A 21091-nucleotide genomic window follows, 5' to 3' on the forward strand; every position below is an offset into this window, starting at 1 on the left:
GCATGGTGGCTCATGCCTATAATCCCACCACTTTGGGAGGCCAAGGTGGGAGGATTGCTTTAGGCCACAAGTTCGAGGCCAGCCTGCACAACATAGCAAGACCCCATCTCTACAAAATAAAACGAAACTTAAAAATTAAACAAATAAATGATTCTTCAGTCTTTACCATAGTTTTTTTCTTTTTTTTTAAAATCCTTTATTTTTAAGACTATTGAAGAGTTGGAGAAGGAGATGCTGAATGGGCAAAAGCTCCAAGGACCTCAGACTTCTGCTGAAGTGTACCGCATCCTCAAACAGAAGGGACTAGTGGACAAGTAAGTCTCTCAGTCGCCCATGAGACCAGATAAATGTCCATCGTTCCTTTTCTCAGGACTTCCAGCCCCACGGAGATGAGCTAGACTATTTGACAATTGCCCTTAGAACTTATCTGGATTAGTTCAGTCCTTTGTGTGATGTAAACATCTGTGATGAGAAGCATCTACTTACCCCCAAAACATGTGTTTACACGAAACCAGGCTCAACTTCAGTGAAAGGAGCTCAATTCTATAAGTCACGTTATAAAATATGAAGTTTAAGATTCTAGTTTGTCTTGCAGGGTGTTTGGTAAAAGCTACATATTATAAGTTTTAAAATTTGTAAAAATGATTACTTTTTTGTTTTATAAAAAAGTATGGTCAGGTTATTAAAATGTCAAGTCAGAAAAGAAGGAAGGACAGGTTAGCCCAACATTATACCATCAAAAGGGAGCTCTGTTAAGGTTTGGTGCACAGCCTTCTAGTCTCTTCATCGGGTGGGTAGATGGGGCATAGGATGGGATGGGATGGGATGGGATGGGATGGGATGAAGGGATGGATGATGGGTGGGTGGGTGGGTGGGAGGGAATGGGATGAGATGGATGGATGGATGGATGGATGGATGGATGGATGGATGATGGATGGGTGAATGGATGAATAGATGGGTGGGATGGGATGGGATGAGATGGATGGATGGAGGGATGGATGGTGGATGGGTACATGGGTAGATGGGTGAGTGGATGGGTGGGATGGGTGAATGGATGGGTGATGGGTGGGTGGGATGGGATGAGATGGATGGATGGAGGGATGGATGATGGATGGGTGCATGGGTGGATGGGTGAGTGGATGGGTGGGATGGGTGAATGGATGGATGATGGGTGGGATGGGATGGGATGAGATGGATGGATGGAGGGATGGATGATGGATGGGTGCATGGGTGGATGGGTGAGTGGATGGGTGGGATGGGTGAATGGATGGATGATGGGTGGGATGGGATGAGATGGATGGATGGAGGGATGGATGATGGATGGGTACATGGGTAGATGGGTGAGTGGATGGGTGGGATGGGTGAATGGATGGAGGGATGGATGGTGGATGGGTACATGGGTAGATGGGTGAGTGGATGGGTGGGATGGGTGAATGGATGGATGATGGGTGGGATGGGATGAGATGGATGGATGGAGGGATGGATGATGGATGGGTACATGGGTAGATGGGTGAGTGGATGGGTGGGATGGGTGAATGGATGGAGGGATGGATGGTGGATGGGTACATGGGTAGATGGGTGAGTGGATGGGTGGGATGGGTGAATGGATGGATGATGGGTGGGATGGTATTGGATGAGATAGATGGATGGATGGAGGGATGGATGATGGATGGGTGCATGGGTAGATGGTGAGTGGATGGGTGGGATGGGTGAATGGATGGATGATGGGTGGGATGGTATTGGATGAGATAGATGGATGGATGGAGGGATGGATGATGGATGGGTGCATGGGTAGATGGTGAGTGGATGGGTGGGATGGGTGAATGGATGGATGATGGGTGGGATGGTATTGGATGAGATAGATGGATGGATGGAGGGATGGATGATGGATGGGTACATGGGTAGATGGTGAGTGGATGGGTGGGATGGGTGAATGGATGGGTGATGGGTGGGTGGGATGGGATGAGATGGATGGATGGAGGGATGGATGATGGATGGGTGCATGGGTGGATGGGTGAGTGGATGGGTGGGATGGGTGAATGGATGGGTGATGGGTGGGTGGGATGGGATGAGATGGATGGATGGGTGATGGATGGGTACATGGGTGGATGGGTGAGTGGATGGGTGGGATGGGTGAATGGATGGATGATGGGTGGGTGGGATGGGATGAGATGGATGGATGGAGGGATGGATGATGGATGGGTGCATGGGTGGATGGGTGAGTGGATGGGTGGGATGGGTGAATGGATGGGTGATGGGTGGGTGGGATGGGATGAGATGGATGGATGGAGGGATGGATGATGGATGGGTGCATGGGTGGATGGGTGAGTGGATGGGTGGGATGGGTGAATGGATGGGTGATGGGTGGGTGGGATGGGATGAGATGGATGGATGGAGGGATGGATGATGGATGGGTACATGGGTGGATGGGTGAGTGGATGGGTGGGATGGGTGAATGGATGGGTGATGGGTGGGTGGGATGGGATGAGATGGATGGATGGAGGGATGGATGATGGATGGGTGCATGGGTGGATGGGTGAGTGGATGGGTGGGATGGGTGAATGGATGGATAGATGGGTGGGTGCATCCATCCTCCATTGCCCTTCCAGGCCAGTTGTGTGTTAAAGGTGGGCTGGAGTCAGTTTATTTGCCACCTGATTGAGAGAGTGAGCCCTGTAGCACCACAAAAGCTTCTCAGCCTCTCCTGAGGCCACTCCCCAGCGCTACCTGCTCCACAGCACTTTCTCTTGCCGATTTACTGAGCATGATTGTGGGGGACCATAATCATGATGCCAACTATACCACCACATAAATGCTTATGTAGCATATTGTATGTATCCTTAACTCTCCCGAAACACCCTCTGGGGGAGGGGAAGTCTGGTTGCCTAGGACTGGAGGGAGCTGGGCAGCTAGATGGACATGCTGATTTTGGCTAATTCAGAGCATGAGCTTCTCTCCCAGCTGGGAGGAGGGTCATGGATGGCATTGCTGTCATCTCTGGTTGCAGCTCCTTCATCCTAGTTCCGTCAGTTCAGGTGTCTGCTGGTCGCAGTCGCGCATCTTCACCGCCCCCTGCACCCAGCACCCTTCCATCTTTTACCCAGAGCAAATTAATCAGCCATGGAGTTCCATACTGAAAGTTAAAAATGAGGGTGGATGGAGCATTTGTCTTCCCCCTTTAATTTGCACTTTATTTTTCTGAAATGGCTTTTAAAACCAGCCATGCAGAGATGGAAGTTCACAAACAGGCTGCCAAAGGAGGAGAGCTACCTCTAAATTGTGGCTAAAAGGAAAATGCCTCTGACGTGTATGGTTTTCCTTACCTACTTAGCAGCAGACAGTGATATGTTTGTGTGTGGTTGGACTACTTGAATGACCACTGAGCATTTATCAAGAAATTTTTTTAAGTCTCAAAAAAAACCTGTCTGTTTGGTGAGACTCTCCCAGCCAGAATTTTCAGGTGGCATCTGTGTGCTAGCAAGGGCTGCCTTGAGAGGATTCTCTGGATGGACAGGTTGGCTGGGCACTAGTCTGTTAGCTCCGGGGGGACATGGACTAGAACAGCGATTCTGGGGCCAGGAGCTTCCTGTTTCCAAAGCAGGTGTAATCAAGCAGGTCAATCTCTGCTCTGAGCAGGCAGCTCTCCTTGGTCATGTCCCATTTTATTTCTTCTGATCAGAAATTGAACAGGCTGCACCTGTGCTTAATGACATCGCTGCTGGATTGAAGGTGGCAGCACCCTTCTCCTGGGCTGGAGTGTAGAATCCCCTGGGACTCCTCTCCATTCTTTGTACCACCTGCCTCCCGAAGGCAGAGGCCTATTGTTCTCCCTTTGCACCACCTCTTACTTTGATTCCTTTTTTCTTTTTCATTCTGACCACCACTTCTCCGGTCTTCCTCTGTTTCCTACTCCCCTCCCTTCTCTTCTCCATTGCTATAGAAAAAATAGCAGGAGGGCAACATTCAAGGCTGCCCTGTGGTTTATTAGCCATGTGGCCTTGGGCAAGTCACGTATTTAGCTGTCCTGTGCCCCAGTGTTCTTATCCACAAACTTAAGATGGAGGATCAGATGATCGCCATGATCCCTGCTAGCTTGAGCATTCACATTCAGAGGCCTCCTGCTCTTATGGAGTGAAGCACATGGTCCTTAGGCAGAGGTGGCCCCCTCCATCTAGCACCAACGTAACTTCCTGCAGTACATCCTCTTACTCCCTGTGGTACCTTCTTTTCTTGAATAGAACTTTTCTTTGCCTCCTTCTCAGACTCTCATTTTACCTGAATTACCTTTTCAAAGGCCCTGTCACATGTTGAGGTACTAGGGGTTAGGACCGAAGCACGTGAATTGGGAGGAGGGCATCATTCAGCCCGTACACAGCGTGTTCTCTGAGGCGCATGTGGTAAGCGCCTGGGTCTCACTGTGTCACCCGGGCTGGAGTGCAATGGTGCAATCTCAGCACTGCCATCTCCGCCTCCCGTGTTTAACCGATTCTCTTGCCTCAGCCTCCCCAGTAGCTGGGATTGCAGGTGTGTGCCCCCACACCCAGCTAATGTTTGTATTTTTAGTAGAGACTGTTTTTTTACCATGTTGCCCAGGCTGGTCTCCTGGCCTCAAGCGATCTGCCCACCCTGACCTCCCAGAGTGCTGGGATTACAGGCATGAGCTGCCACACCTGGCATGGCTTTATTTATAATACTGTACATCCCTGCACTTAGTCTGAAGTCTGAAACATCTTAAGCCCTGCGTATTGATTAGTGGGATAGCTGACTGGTTTGTCAATTTTTTTTTTTTTTTTTGAAACAAATTCTTGCTCTGTCGCCCAGGCTGGAGTGCAGTGGTGTGATCTTGGCTCACTGCAACCTCTGCCTCCTGGGTTCGCGCCATTCTCCTGTCTCAGCCTCCTGAGTAGCTGGGACTACAGGCACCCACCACCACGCCTGGCTAGTTTTTTGTATTTTTATTATAGATGGGGTTTCACCGTGTTAGCCAGGATGGTCTCAATCTCCTGACCTCGTGATCCACCTGCCTCAGCCTCCCAAAGTGCTGGGATTACAGGCATGAGCCACCGCGCCCGGGCCTCTGGTTTGTCAATTTTTTAAATGAAATGTTGTATTTTTCTTCCTTTCACCTCTAACTTTATTTAGAGAGTCTTCCAAACTGATCTAATTGGCCTTTTAGCATTTTATATAATAGAAAATAATATCTAGATCGGTAGTGTAGCCTAATGGTTGAACATTGGCTTCAGAGTCCAAAATGGTGGTTCAATTTACTCTTATACAGAATGGGGACAATATTTTCTACCTCATGGGGTGATTTTAAGGATTAAACAAGTTACTTGTCTGTAGAAATTTCCCTTCCACACACTTCATATCTCATTAACATCCCATCCACAGAATGCACTTTGGAAATGCTAGTTTTAAAAGTTAGGAGTGCTTCCAGCTGCAAGAGCAACACACAGTTGTAACAGGGAATATGGAGATGAACATTACTAAAGTGTTGGCCCAGGGGCTCTAGCTCTGGATTAGCATCTCAGTGATCCCGTTGGCTTTCCCTTGAACCTCAAGATGGCTGCAGCGGCTCCAGACATCACATTCACTTTTACACTCAGGAAGGGAACAAGAGTAGTCTAGGGTAATAGATTTTTCCTCTAGTGCCTCTCGCGGAGAGTAATCTTCCCCCAGAAACCTTCAGCAGATACATGATGTCTTGCTGCCTAGGACTGTGTTGCTTGGCTAATTCTAGGTGAAAGGCTAGGAAGGTGAGTAGTCTCTTCCAACCTTGGGAAAGGGAAAAGCAGGTTGGAAATGGCTTTGATGGTCAGTCATCTGCTACCACACTTCTTTGGGGACATATGCATTGTTCTTGTTTCAGGAACAGGGAAACATAGCATGGAGGGACAAAGAAAGGGGCTGAAGTTTCTAGGCTTTAAATCCCATCCACAGGAATTTATTCAACGAATTCTCACTGAGCACCTGCCCCTTGCTGTGCCTGGTACCAGGCACTGAGAATACAGTAGTGAAAAAAACAGCCTTGGTCCCCGTCCTCATGGAGCTTTCTCAGTCCAGGACACACTGTCCATCTTGTGGCTGCTATTATAAGCTGTCGTTACTGCACACCCACTATTTGCCAGTTGTGTACTGTACACTTCACACGAGTGATTTAATACTTGCAGCAAGGTTGTGTATCCAGTCCCATTTTACAGATGGGCAAACAGGGTTAGAAGGATTATGAAACTTGCCGAGAGTTAGTAGGCTGTAGAGTCAGATTTGATTAGGTCTACCTGACTCCAAAAAAATAACAAAACGTTCCATACCTTAAAAAAACTACAATGAAAAAACAGCCCTACAACGATAGACTCTCATAAAGACATGTGATCATTAGTACTATTTGTTCTTCTTAAATTATCATTATAAGATTCTGTCCAGCTAATTTTCAGGATTGCCTTTCAAGACTCCGTTGATTCTGCCAAGCTCACTTTGAGCTGTGTGTGTGTATATTTAAAAGCCTGGGCCGGTGCGGTGGCTCACGCCTGTAATCCCAGCACTTTGGGAGGCCAAGGCGGGTAGATCATGAGGTCAGGAGTTCGAGACCAGCCTGAAAAACATGGTAAAACCCCGTCTCTACTAAAAATACAAAAATTAGCCAGGCGTGGTGACACACACCTGTAATCCCAACTACGCTTAGGAGGCTGAGGCAGGAGAATCGCTTGAACCCAGGAGGTGGAGGTTGTAGTGAGACAATATCACGCCACTGTACTGCAGCCCGGGTGACAGAGTGAGACTTTGTCGCAAAAAAAAAAAAAAAAAAAGAAAAGAAAAGAAACAAAGCCTGATGAAATTATTTCTTTAGTGACTTTTCACTTATATCTGTATTCACATCTTGGAAGAAGAGGTAAGCTAAATCAAGCTTCTGACATAAGATGAGTGCTTTGCTCCTCGTAGGTCCTCACTCAGAGTCTCGTGGGAACGTTCCAGCCTACATTATTTGTGGTGATGTGTAGACTGCCTCATCCTTATCTTGGGATGATTCTTTTTGGAGAAGGGAGAGCAATTTAAAGATTTATTTGTACAGCTTTTAAAATAATGACAGAATATAGACTCATCCAAGATTTGACCAAGAGTCAGAGCCACAACTCTTCATGTAAATGACAACAGTTTGCCCTGGTAGGATCACCGTGTGACTTGTTTGTGGAAAGTGTGCTCCAAGCTTAATTAGGCAGAGGATGGTCTAGGTCGAACCAGGATCTGACAGCCACATTCCAGAGGCTCTCTGCAGAACAAATGATAAAGGAATGTAGAAAGTGCGTACCGTGTTTTCCATAGTCACATACTGACCTGCAATCTGTTAGGACAGAAAACCTAACTTATTCTCTGAGGTAAATCTAGTGGCCTAACCTTGTCTCTTCACATTTCTTCCCAACTAGGTTTCCATTGTTTACTGCTGTGTATCAGATCTGCTACGAAAGCAGACCGGTTCAAGAGATGTTGTCTTGTCTTCAGAGCCATCCAGAGCATACATAAAGTGAATCATGCAGCGTGTTGGGGGAAGTTCTGCCTTTCTGATCAATCTTTTGGGTTCACGTGGAAACCAGGACTTAGCAGCATGATGTTTGTTTGACTGTAATCTCATCATGGATATGTATGGAATTTTACAGGATCGTTTTTGAATTGTGAGAGGCAGTTCATTGGCAAAGATGTACTGGGCAGTAACTAAACACACGTGCACACGTGTGAATGGTGGTTTATTCCTCATTCTGTGGATGTTTCTACGAGCCAAAATTAAATGTCTTTTTTCAAAATTGCTTATGAAATTTCCACATAATGGTAGCTTATAAGATTGTTACGATCTCAACTAAATTTTTTAGGTGTAATTCATACGTATTGGAGGATTTTTTTTTCTCATTCTTCTAATGTTAAATTTTAACCAGCATTAACATGGTAGAGTGGAGGAGTGAGTGTGTTCAAAGATCAACATATTTAACTTTTAAACACTATCTTCAAGCCAGCATAATTAACTATTTTGATTGTGGGCTGACCTTTGTTTTTTGAACAATCAGGTATTTTAAATTAGGTAATCCGCTCGTATTTTCCCCTCACTGCAGTTGTCTGCATTTTTAGCCTCTTTTCTCTTCGTTAGTTGTCAGAATGTGCCTTCATCAAGGCTCAGCAGTAACAGAAGACAGAAAACTCACCTGGGATTTTCCTGCTGTGGCTGGCACCTTCTTCTGATTAACAGACACCTGTATGATGCTTTTGGCTAGTTAGTGCATTTTTTGCAAACATTTTTCTTAAGCATCACAGATCCACTGGGGGGTGTGGGGGGCTACTGTTACTCCTCTTGTTAGATGCAGTCACTCCTCCTGGTCAGCTAGTGAGCAGGGACAGAGCCAGGAGTCAAGTGCAACGCCAAGGTGCATGACCCTCTGAGAAGTCACTGGGCTGATTTGACCTCCGACTAATTGGTTGTGGCAAATGCCATGGGCAGCCTTTCCTGAGGCAGTAGGAGGGCTTCCTGCCGCTGAGATCTGTGCAGGCCATCCTGTCTACGGTGCCACTCCAAGGGCGGTCCTCAGTGCAGCAGCATCAGCTTCACTTGGTGGGGAGGGGGTGGTCTCAGAAATGCAGGTTCCCAGGTCCCACCCTGGACCTCCGAAGGGGTATGGCATCTGTGCTTCTGATGCTCACTACAGTTCTGGAACCACTACTTTAGAAAACCTGCTTTAACGTGGCATTCCTCTAATCGTGTTCCCTAGGAAATGAGTGTCCCAAGATCCAGTGATTATTCCAGGTGTTCCCTGGAAAGGTCAAGTGAGTTTGGGAAACACTACGTGTGTACACCTCTTGAAGGTGTAGAATGTATGTTTATGCATCAGTGGAACCCATTTTTCTAGCCCAGCAAGTCCCAAACACATTACACTGAAGAGAGATTTTGGTGAGGAAACTTGCCAGAGTTTTCAGGGAACGCTGTTCTTAGGCTTAGGTGACCTTAGGATAACTCAAGTAGACCCTTCACTCCCTGTGAGAAATTAGGATGAATAACTACCTGTGGTATTGTTGGTTCTGAACTTCTCCAGTTTAGGCCTGCTGTGAATCTTTGATGAAGCTTTAAGGTGACACTGTTGTACAAGACGTCAGCTTTGCTGAAACGCACATTACCTGGAATAAGTGCTTTAACTGTAGAATTAGGATGGGATTTACTGTACTGTTTTGAATGAGATTGGCTTCAGAATAGCATTGCAGTTACCTTACATAGCACTTGATATGTGTTAAAGGAACATATGAATGTAATTTATATATTCCTGGAATTTCAGTTACTTTGTGAGATTTGGGGCTGTCCCTCAACCCCAGTTTAGGATTTCTTTTTTTCTATACCTTGAAATGACTATAAAATAGATTTTCATGGGAATTTTAAAGACTCTATCCAAAACATTTTTGGAGCGTTTTAAAGCCCCATACACAGATGTATACGAAAGCACACAAAACACTCCAGCTTTCAGCAGTTTTGGCGCCGTTAACCCACTTTGCTTGTCTCATGAAAAATCTCTGTTAAAGTATGTACATGGGTAACAAAAAGTTACTTTTAAAGATCCATAAAGGGCTGTAGGCTAATTGTGGTGTCTAGTAAGTAGCATAATGAGATGTGAGGAGTTGGGACTTTGCGTGTTTTGCGTATTTTCGTCTGCATTCAGCTTCTTACTCTGGGTTTGTACTCGAGTGTTATTTCTTTACAAATGCCCTTGTAATGACCACTCTGAAGTCTGCTGACTGTGTCTCTTGAACATACTTAGGATATTCTGCACATTATGGAAAAAGGTAAATTTTATAAGTTTCTGCTCTACTAACTGTAGATATTTATGACTCTGCGAGTTATCTATTTTTATAACCACCTGTGGTCCATTGTTCATTTTAATTCACATTTCTTACAAAGTGTGGTAACAGGGAAGGAGACACCTAGACTAGAAGCTCAATTTGTACAACTTCAGCCAATCTGTGAATGTAAAAACTACACTGTTGCCTTGCTAGGATCCACCCTCCTATAATGTGGAACAACTATCCAAATGAAATCCACCCTAGGAGATGGAGTCAAACTAAACTTGTGGTTTTTCATTTAACTTTTGACTATAACATGGCCCCATGGCATCCACACCAAGAGGAGTGTTGCGATGAGGTGCCAGTGTGCAAAGGGAACTTTAGCTTTTCCACTGGTTCTTATCTGCTAGCCTTTTACATACATGTGTACTATATTTGTTTACAGACTGTAGGTGGATATATAATTTAAAAGCTTGATTTAATAAACATTTAACCCCCTAAACTTGCGCTGTGGATCCTGTTTTTCTTTTTACCAATTTAGGTAATCATTTTATACGTCAGCTCTTTCTTTTTTTCCTGAACTGTGTTTCATTACCAATATCAAAAACAGTTTTCAACAGAAGGGCTTCATCTCTAATCCCAGGCCTTAAATGCATCTGTTTTTATTGTTTACTGATATTTTTATATAATTGCAGTTTAGGATGGAGACCTTCTGGTGAATTTGAAATCCCCTTCTCCCCACTCCATATATACCTTTAAAATCTGGGAAAATCCAGTGCTGATCTCATAAAAATATAAGGGAAATTCCTAGAATCCTAAAACAAATAGGGGACCAATTGGCAGAGTCGAAAGGATTGGGTCGTGAAGCTTATGCTACACGAGAGCCCACCAAAAGCTATGTTGTCGGGAAAAATGAGCTAAGAAAAGCCAGGTATAGGCACAAATAAGGAGGCTGGGCCCCATGGGGAGAAAAATGTTTTGTTTTGTTTGCCACAGAGTCTCGCTGTGTCACCCAGGCTGGAGTGCTGTGGGGGCACACGCCTGTGGTCTCAGCTACTCAGGGGGCTGAGGTGGGAGGATCACCTGAGCCCAGGAAGGTTGAGGATGCAGTGAGCAGAGATCATGCCACTGCACTCCAGCCTGGGAGACAGAGTGAGACACTGTCTTGAAAAGATAAATAATTGAAAAATAATTCATTATGAGTGAAAACCAACAGATTTTTAAAAACAGAGAACCTTAGGATTTCAGATAATTTGAGTAATACCATAGACGCTTTTTAAAAATCATCTGAAATCCTTTATAGAGGTGGGGTCTTACTATGTCACCCAGGCTGGACTGCAGTGGTGTGATCATAGCTCACTGCAGCCTCCAACTCCTGGGCCCAAGCAATCTTCCTGCCTCAGCCTCCCAAGTAGCTAAGACTCCAGGGGCATGGTACCACACGCAGCCTTTTTTTTTTTTTATTATTAAGATAGGGTCTTGCTATGTTGCCCAGGCTGGTCTCAAACTCCTGGCCTCAAGCAGTCCTCCCATCTTGGCCTCCCAAAGTCCTGAGACTACAAGCATGAGCCTGGCCAGATGCTTTGAAAGATATTTTTTAAAATAAAGGCATAAAAGAAGGATTAAAACATAAATTATATGGGAGGGAAAAAAAAATCCCAACCAGGCAGATTTGAAAAGGAACCTATTCAAACATTTAGGAATGAATATAATCATTTGAATTTTAAAAATAGGCAGATGGAAAGATTAAAGACTAGATTAGACAGAGCTGCAGATGGAATTGGCAAACTGGAAATTAGATCTGAGGACATTAAAGTATTAGCAAAGAAAATATTTGAGGATTTAGAAGGGAAGTGGAAGATAGAATAGGACTTGAACATACATCTGATAGGAGTTACAGAAGAGAGAAAAGGGAGGCAATTTTTGAAGAAAAGGCTGAAATTTGTCCCAATTTAATTATGTGCATTCAATGTTGTTATTCTCCATAATGTATCTCCAATAAAATTTAATCACGTGGTCTTTATAACTTTTTATGACTGCATATAAACTAAGTTGATGGTGAACATTTTTGAGGAAATATGCTTTATGAAGAATCTATATGGATAATCTAATTTACTGAAGCTATGATTGATTCAAGTTACTGAAGCAAGTGATGTTACCTTTGGTAGGGATGGGTGACAGCAGGCATGGTACTGTGGGAAGATTTGTTCTAGCTCCTGCTTAACCATTTAATATCCATATTGTTTAGCCAAGTCAGCTAACTTCTCTTTGAAGTTCATTTTTCTCATTGGTAAGTGGGAATAATATCTGTGCAGCCTGCCTCATAGAATTGCTGTAAAGGTCCATAAAGAGCAGGAAATCAACATATTAAAGGAGAAAAGTTAAATGATCATGGCAATATCTGTTTGTGGCAGAAACAATGCCATGTGTTCACTAAATTATTTTTTCTTTCTTTCTTTCTTTCTTTTTTTTTTTTTTTTTTTGTAGATACACAGTTAAATTACATTTCCCAACCTCCCCAGCAGTTAGGTGGCACCACATGATTGAGTTGTAGCCAATGACATAGGGAGACAAAAATGCCACTTTCAGGTGTTCTGTTCTGTCTGATTCTTCATTATTTCTTCTGTGTGTGCTGGTTGGATATCAATTTCCAGTATGTTCTGGAAGCCATACATTGAAGATGATGGACCCCTTTTCAGCCAGGATTCTACAAGACAATGTGGAGAAAGTACCCCCCCCCAATCACATTGGTCTGTGATTGATAGGTATAAAAATTATTGTATTATGCCACTGAGACATAGGGGTTACTTGTTATAGCAGCTAGCATAACTTCATTCATTGCTAAAAAGATGTTTGAGGAGATCCTTTTGTGGTTGATAAGTGTGATGATTGAGTTTTCATGCTCATGTGTGAGATGTGCCCCCACTCAAACCTGTCACAACATCTACTTATTATCAGACATGAAAAAAAAAAATAGATGTTTCAGGAATTTAAAAACGGAACTTGCAGAAACATCAAGAGATTAGGGAAATTTTCATCCCTTGGTCACTACAGCATCACAGTGTCTGTTTTGCCATCACTTTTTTGGACACAGGAGGCTATATATGAATGTGGGCATGCCTATGGGTGTGTCTGTCTGACTCTTCCCTACCCAGGATAACTCTGGCTAAATCCAAATTTGTATATCTAATCGTCTTTCTCTCTCTCTCTCTCTCTCTCTCTCTCTCTCTCTCTTTTTCTCTTTTCTTTTCTTTTTTTTTTTTTTTTTTGAGACAGAGTCTTGCTTTGTCACCCAGGCTGGAGTGCAATGGCACAGTCTAGGCTCACTGCAACCTCTGCCTCCAGGGTTCAAGCAATTCTGCCTCAGCCTCCAAAGTAGCTGGGATTACAGGGGCGTGCCACCACATCTGGCTAATGTTTGTATTTTTAGTAGAGACAGGGTTTCACCATGTTGGCCAGGCTGGTCTCAAACCCCTGACTTTGTGATCCACCCGCCTCAGCCTTCCAAAGTGCTGGGATTACAGGCGTGAGCCACCTTGCTCGGCCTCATCCTTCTTTTTCTAGGACAAATGCCAGCAAGTTCCAGGACTTACAACGTGTGCTTAACATCAGAGAAGTCTTCACCAGGTGGTGATGTCCTTAAGATGTCTTCCTCGTTTCAAAAGCTTTAAGTTAGAAACGTCACTAGATCTTAGATAAGGCCATATGCTACTTGTAACTTCTAAAACCATGTCTGTCTGAAACCCGAAGGAGTGGTTCTTCAGCTCCCCCTCAAAGACTGAGGAATTAAACTTATCTGAATTGTACACATTGTGAGTGAAATAAAGTCATTGGAAAGTACTTTACCATTCAACTCAATGCACCGTGTTATCTGTCAAATTGGTGTTATTTGACTCATTACAAATGAAAATGCTTTTATGCTATGATAGAAGTGTTATTTGCATTTTTTGTAACTAGTCTTATTTTTAAATAATTTTTCAATAGGTAACACAGTCATTTGGTTAAAAAATAAAGCCTGCTTCCCAAGTAGTTATTAGTTTGTAACAATCTCTTCTAGAATTTCATTTCATACACATAAGCAAAATATATATATTCTTATTCCCTTCCCCATTTCTCTACACAAAATTGAGCCTACTAGATGCATTGTTCCTTATCTTGCTTTTTTTTACTTAACATGACATCTTGACAATCTTTTATATCAGTTATTTTTAACAACTGCATGTTTAACTTTTTTACTTTGAAATAATTATGAATTCATAATAAATTGCAAAGGTACCCTTCACCCCGTTTTCCCCTAATATATCAACGCCTAGTTTTTAAAATTGTAAGTTAAAATAACAGTAGCAAAACACTTTCAGCACTGCTCGCTTTCTCTTTCCTTCCTTCCTTCCTTCTCTTCTCTTCTCTTTTCCCTCCCTCCCTCCCTCCCTCCCTCCCTCCCTCCCTCCCTTCTTTCCTTCCTTCCTTCCTTCCTTCCTTCCTTCCTTCCTTCCTTCCTTCCTTCCTTCCTTCCTTCCTTCTTCCTTCCTTCTCTTTTTTCTTTTCTTTCTTGTCAGGGTTTCCCTCTGTTGCCCAGGCTGGAGTGCAGTGGCTCTATCGTAGCCCACTGCAGCCTCCAACTCCTGGGCTGAAGCATTCCTCCTGCCTCAGCCTCTTCCAGTAGCTGGGACTTCAGGCATGAGCCACCACACCCAGCTCATTTTTGAATATTTTGTAAAACCAGGGTCTCACTATGTTACCAAGGCTGATCTTGAACACCTGGCCTCAAGTGATTCTCCTACCTTGGCCTCCCAAAGTGCTGGGATTATAGGTATAAGCCACCATGCCTGGCCCACTTTTAGCACTGTTCTAAGTGCTCTGCGTATACGAACGTACTAATAAAAATGTATCACCCCCATATACAGATGGGGAAACTAAGGCACAAAGAGGATAAAGAATGTGTCCAAATAACAGAGATAGTAATTAATGAGGCCAGGTTTTGGACCTGGGGAGTTTAGCTTAAAAGTCAGTGTGTTCTTAACTCTTAGATAAAACTACATTAACTCCTTTGAGTAATGGGTGTTCATAGTTAAGCAAAAGCAAACAGTGATGTGAAGGGTTGAAAGTGTAATCACTCTTAATTCTTTGGCAAACTTTCATCAGTGTACTGTGTTCATGCATGCGACACATTTTAAGACAATACTGTTTTAAAACTTTTTAAATAGTTTTAATATGGAAGTTTCTGTATCCATATAATCTCCTACACCATTCTGCATATCTGCGTCATTTTCTGACTCTTCCTTAGTTTATTAAAGATAACTATTTGTTTTCTGTCTTCCTTTTATTGTAATAATTGGTGCAGAAAACATTCTTGCACATGGATTTCTGCTCATTTATGTAAGTGAATCTACAGCATAAAAGCCCGGAAGTGGAATTGCTGGCTCAAAGGTATGTGTGTTCGATATTTTAATAGAAACCGCCAAATCCCCCTTCCCAAATATGGCTGCAGTTTATGCTTCTGACCTCACTTTCTGTTCCGAATTACCTCTACAGCCTCTATTAGGGAATTATTTATAATAACCGGAGACCTAAATTGAACCAATAAATCCCAGAAATGTGAGCCTGTGTACTTATCAATCATTTATGTCTCTTCTATCAGTTTCACTGTGAAAAATAAAATTTTTTGTTATCCAGAACTACCATTCATTGTGTGAAAGCAGCCATCTTACTATAGTTGTAACAGTTGGTATTGAAAGTTCTTTTTTTTTTTTTTTTTTTTTTTGAGACAGGGTCTTGTTCTATCACTCAGGCTGGAGTGCAATGGCATGATCTCGGCTCACTGCAACCTCCACTTCCCAGGTTCAAGCAATTCTCCTGCCTCAGCCTCCCAAGTAGCTGGGATTGCAGGCACCCACCATCACACCCGGCTAGTTTTTTGTATTTTTAGTAGAGACAGGGTTTCACCATGTTGGTCAGGCTGGTCTCAAACTCCTGACCTCAGGTGATCCACCCACCTGGGCCTCCCAAAGTGCTGGGATCACAGGCGTAAGCCGCCACACCTGGCCTTGAAAGTTTTTATAGTCACAGAAAGGTTCATTTAAATGATGTTTATAACGAATGTTAAAACAAGAAACATTTTTTTTTTTTTTAACCACAAATTCACTATTTATGCAAAACCTCTTCAAGCTACTGTCAAAACAAGCTGAAATGGGGGTAAGATGCTTTTCTGGGGGAGTTCCAGGTTCTAATTAACTATGACCCTTGCCCACTAGAGGTCGTTCTTCGTGAGTAACTTTTCCCTAGGCAGTTGGCATCCTGTGAAAGACAACATCCTTATTCCTATGGCATTTCGGTCACGTTTTTAGAAGGACACATATTTCTTATGAACTAAGCTAAATTTGTACTAGGAAGCTGCCCAGTGTCTAAGTTTCACTTTGACTTTTAAACTCAAAATGGACCACAAATTTTTCGTTGTTCCAGTAAAACTTTATTTACAAATATAGACAGAGGGCCAGATTTGGCTTGAAGTCTGTCAATCCCTAGGTTAGCAGACAAATTTTTTAAACAAGAAAAATAGAGTTGATGCAGCCTTTCTCTGCAAGGGGACACAGCCTGGGAAATAGAGATCTGGAGCAAAATGTGAGTCCGCAGAATACAAAGGATACAAATGAAGAGATGCATAGAGCCAGGTATGGGGCCAGTGGCATGGAGCTTCCATGCCCTCGCTGGGCACGCCAGTCTCCAGGGACCTCCATGTGTTCAGCTATCCGGAAGCTCCCAGACCACAACTTTTGACATACAGCAGCTTTACTTTCACTGCTGGCCCGTGTCCACCTAGATGTCTGGGGGACTTTTGTTACTTCTTGATCTCTTTCCCTTCCTTGATGTTGGAGATCCACTTATGAACATCTTTATTAAATTTCTGTTTTCTTCTCTCTGTCTCTCATTCTGACACTGACATTCTGACAAAAGCAAAAAAACACTTGCTTCCTGCTTTTTGATTTTAGAAAAGATTCCAGGAACACACCTGGGAAATACTTTTAAAGGAGGCAGTTTCAGCAAGGAGAGTGATAGGAAAGATAAAACCTGTTTGCATCCTAATCTTTCTGGTTTGCTTGTCCGTTATCTTTGGAGATAGCATAATTTTCACTAGGATGCTGTGTAATCATGAAGCTAATGAAATTTAAGCTTCAAGACCCTCACTTGTGTAAATCCTTTCTAAGGCCCTGTACCAAACTTTGTTTTCATAGATTTTTATTTTTCTTAAAGTCATGACCCTCTAAAACTAGTCCATCTCTCGTTTCAGGACTTTAGGGTCAAGTGGGTGTTTAAATTTTAGACCTGTGTGAACTTGGGGAAGTAAGTTCCCCCTAGGCCTTAATTTTCTTGTCTGTAAATAGTATCTTTTGTCTTGGGTTTCTTGAGAAGTCAGAAAACATGTCCTTTGCTTTTCCCAATTCCCTGAACATATTAGGGGACTTCATGATGGAAAGAACCCAGAGAGAAAAGGACAAATCCATATTTGGATTGAATTTCTTGGGGCCTTTGTAGGGAGATGTCCAGGAAGCAAGAGGACACTCTGGACAACAGATCAAAAGGGGATGAGGAGCAGACATGTTGGGTGAGGCCAGTGCCCAGGCAGTTACTGAAGCCAGAGTTGGGTGAAGGAAGTATCTGTGTGGCAGGAAGGAAGAAGTGGGAGTCTAAGCCCAGCACAGTGTCCAGGGTGAGGCCTGAACTTCAGAAGTTCACACTTCATTTCTTGCGGGTAATTTATAAATCTTGCACCCCATTCCTCAGGACTTATTCATTCAGGACCCTGTTCTCATTGATCCTACTGTCCTAAGTGTGACAACCATTCGGAGTCCGTTTAAAATTAATGATTGCAATACCCAGAGTAGTCACTTGAGGGCAGCACTGCGCAAGGGTTATTCAACCAACATCGTTCATTTAACAGATACTTATTGAGGACATGTCGTGTGCTAAGCAAAGTTGTAACTAGGGTCAAGGAAAGCTTTCCTGAGGAAGTGACCCTCGACCCATGAGGCAGGATGGGGTGGAATTAAATAGGGAAGGAAGAGGTGTTCCAGGTAAAGGTAGCAGCATGTACTAAGGCTCTGTGATGGCGGAAAGCCTGGGAGTGGGGGAAGAAGGGACAGTGCGATGGTAGTTGGAAAAGTGAGTGGGATGTGGAGGCAGATCGGGGTTAGAGCTCAGTTTCCAGAGCCTATTCACATTTTCTGAGCGGTTACTACATGTCAGGCCCTTTCCTATAACTTATTTCAAGGAAAGTGGTAGTGGTCCCATTTTGCAAAGGCACAGAGGAGTGGCTACCACCAGTCTTTCTTCAAGGCACCTCTCCTTCCCAGAGCATCCTTGTCTCCACTGGACACTAAGTCCTACCTTTCCTTCAACACATGGGTCAATTGTGTCTTCAAGTTGAATATCTTACTGATCTTTTTGTGCATACATCCTGTCCTGGTGACTGGGCAATTCTCCCTAAGCCAGAGGTTCTACTGATACTGTGTGTCCTCAGTATCTAGCCCAGAGATGACCACTAGGGAGTGCTCTGTTCCAGTCGGTTCCTGTCTGGAAGTAGGCCCATGACACGGCGACGTGGCTGATCAAATAACATGGTGATGTAGTAGATCTTGGCTCCACTTCACCCCTCCCTGAATCCATGCATTTGGTCATGAGACTTTACAGACTTTACAGACAGACTATACTTCCCAGGCCCTCAAATCTGGGTTTGGTCTTGTGACTTGCTTTGCCAATGCAGTGTGGCAGGAGTGATGGTGTGCCAGATGCAAGCAATATATATATTTATCAACTTGACTTTCTCTTATACTTTTGCTCTATTTAGTCTCATTTTTAAGGAGATAAAATATGAACTATATTTTAAATATTTTTATTGCATACAATAGCTCAAATTCATTTATTTTTATCTGCTGTCTTACTTTCCATTATATGAATAAATCCCATTCTAGTTATTCATTTCCCTATTGATGGGAGTTAGGTTGTTTGAAGGTTGTTTTTGTTTTTGTTTTTGTTTTTTTACTAATAAAGAAACACGATGGAAAATATTTCTGTGCTTGCCTCTTGTGTACCTAAGTGAGACTTTCTCATGGGTATATACTAGGAAGCCATGGGATACTCACATCTTCAAATTTACTAAAATATTACTAAATTGCTTTTCAAAGACCTTGAACCAATCTCTTCTCCCACCATTAGTAAAGAAGAATTCTCATTTCTCCACATTCGGCATCACCTGGTGTTGCCATACTAACTTGTGTAGGTTTTTGCCAATCTGATAGGTCTGAAATGGTATCTGGTTGATATTTTAATGTTCATTTCCCTGATTTCCAAGATGTTGAGCTTCTTTCCTTGTGTTCATTGGCCTTCTAATGAACTCCTGTGAGTTGACTGTGCATATCCTCTACTTTCCTTTTCTTCTTCCTTTTTTTTTTTTTGCTCCTGAAAGTCTGTCTTTACATGATCTTAATATTTTATATTCTATATCATGTATATCTGTATATAATATAAAGATAATATATTAAAGACTACAATATAGTATATGCAATACATTTAAAATACATATTATTTGTATATGCAATACAACCAAATTGCTTATATGCACTGCAAAGATCTTCCAGTATTTTATAAAAATTTTATTGAGATGTAGTTCATATATCATACAATTCAACCATTGAAAGTGTACAATGGGTTTTTGTTACAATTTTAGAACATTTTCACAAGCTTAAAAAAAAAAACCTCACCTTTTGGCTATCACTTCCCTATTCCCCCATCCCCAACCCTAAGCAACCACCAACCTACCTTCTGTCTCTATAAATTTGCCTATTCTGGACATACAAATGGAATCATATAATATGTGGTCTATTGTGACTGACTTCTTTCATTTTGCCTCATTTTTCAAGGTTTATCCATGTTGCAGTATGTATCAGAACTCCATTCCTTTTTATGACCAAATAATATTTCATCGTAGGGATATGCTACATTTTGTTTTCCCATTTATCAGTTGAAGTAATGTTTACTGAAAAATGTAACGAAATTCAAAACTGTTTTTAATAGCATCTGATTTCTACTCATCTGATCTGGTTGCTTACCCCTGACCTCTCCTCACACACACAAAAAGTTTGTTTTTGTTTTTTGTTTTTTTTTACCATGATGATCAGGAAGTTTCTGACTGGCTTTGAACTTTACTTCACTGGCGAGAATCCTCCATTCCAATCCCCATAAAGAGGCAGGCCTGGGGACCTTTGTTATCCTGTGTGGCCTGGGATCAAGAGCATCAGCATCACCTGAAGCTCGTTAGAAACGCCGACTCTCCAGTCTCCCAGACCTGTCTGGATTAGACTCTGAACTTGAAGGAGATCCCCAGGTGAGTCCTGTGCCCATTTGCTTTGACAAGCTCTGCCCTGGACCACTCTTTCTCACCCAGGTCCGTGTTGAAATCACCTGGAAGCCTTTGAGAACAATGCCAAGGACCTGCTCGCCTTTCTGAGATTCTGATTTCACTGCTTTAGAGTGGGTACCAGACTTAGCGCGTCTCCAGAGCCCCCAGGGGATCCCACTGAACAGCCAGACCTGATGCAGATCTCTTTGAGGAGCAATCCCAACTTTTGTCTGTAAACCACTGTCATTTAGGGATGTTTAGTCTACATGATTTAAGCCACCAAATTTGCAATTCTGTGAAGCAAAACTCACTGGTTCTCGGTGAAGCAGCTGCAGGCCCCTTTTTAAAGGGACTGGAGTATGACGGCCAGTTACACCTTATGAGAGGGTATTCAAAGTTCTGTTGACAAAGATGGTTTGTGTTTCTAAGAAAACACAGCTGAAGCCCTGTGAAGGGTAGGTTGCCAAGGATGTGATAGTTTTTCTTGGTTCATTTTCAGTTCCCCGTTTACAAATTTGCTATGCAAATTTGGAATGGCTACTACTTTAAGCAGCGTTTACCCAAAAATGACTTCTTCCTTACTCCTGCCAACAGAGTAAATACAATAAGAACGGACATCTTGGGTAGACATCAGGATGTCTCTTTTAAAATAAACCCCATCCTGATCTTATCTTTGCTAAGGAAGCTGTGGCAGCAACAAGCTGTCAAATCAATTTCCCTCCCTTCTCATCCCTCTGAGGATTTCCTTGAATGCATGTGTTTCTGTTCCCTGTCATGTCACTGGGCTCACACAGCAGTCACCACAGTAACCATCTCACGGGCGGGGTGGGGAGTTCAGCATCCACCCTTCGTATCCACAAAAGGCTTTGCCACCTTACTGGGGGGTTGTCT

General features: G+C 43.0%; 1 protein-coding gene and 1 non-coding gene across 2 annotated transcripts in view; both read left to right on the plus strand.

The window, feature by feature from the left end:
* Positions 1-10309, plus strand: part of GPD1L (glycerol-3-phosphate dehydrogenase 1 like) — a 64448-nt gene extending 54139 nt beyond the window's left edge. Inside the window, exons 7-8 of the mRNA XM_008009367.3 lie at positions 208-314; positions 7422-10309. Of these exons, the coding sequence (XP_008007558.1) occupies positions 208-314; positions 7422-7518 (204 nt within the window). The 3' untranslated portion in view covers positions 7519-10309. The remainder of the gene's footprint in view (positions 1-207; positions 315-7421) is intronic.
* Positions 10310-12668: 2359 nt separating this feature from the next.
* Positions 12669-12768, plus strand: LOC119626099 (small nucleolar RNA U13). The gene has a single exon (XR_005242287.2). It is a non-coding gene; the product is annotated as a small nucleolar RNA U13 (small nucleolar RNA).
* Positions 12769-21091: the final 8323 nt, after the last annotated feature.

The sequence above is a fragment of the Chlorocebus sabaeus genome, chromosome 15 (assembly GCF_047675955.1).
Source record: "Chlorocebus sabaeus isolate Y175 chromosome 15, mChlSab1.0.hap1, whole genome shotgun sequence".
NCBI classification, from domain to species: Eukaryota; Metazoa; Chordata; class Mammalia; order Primates; family Cercopithecidae; genus Chlorocebus; species Chlorocebus sabaeus.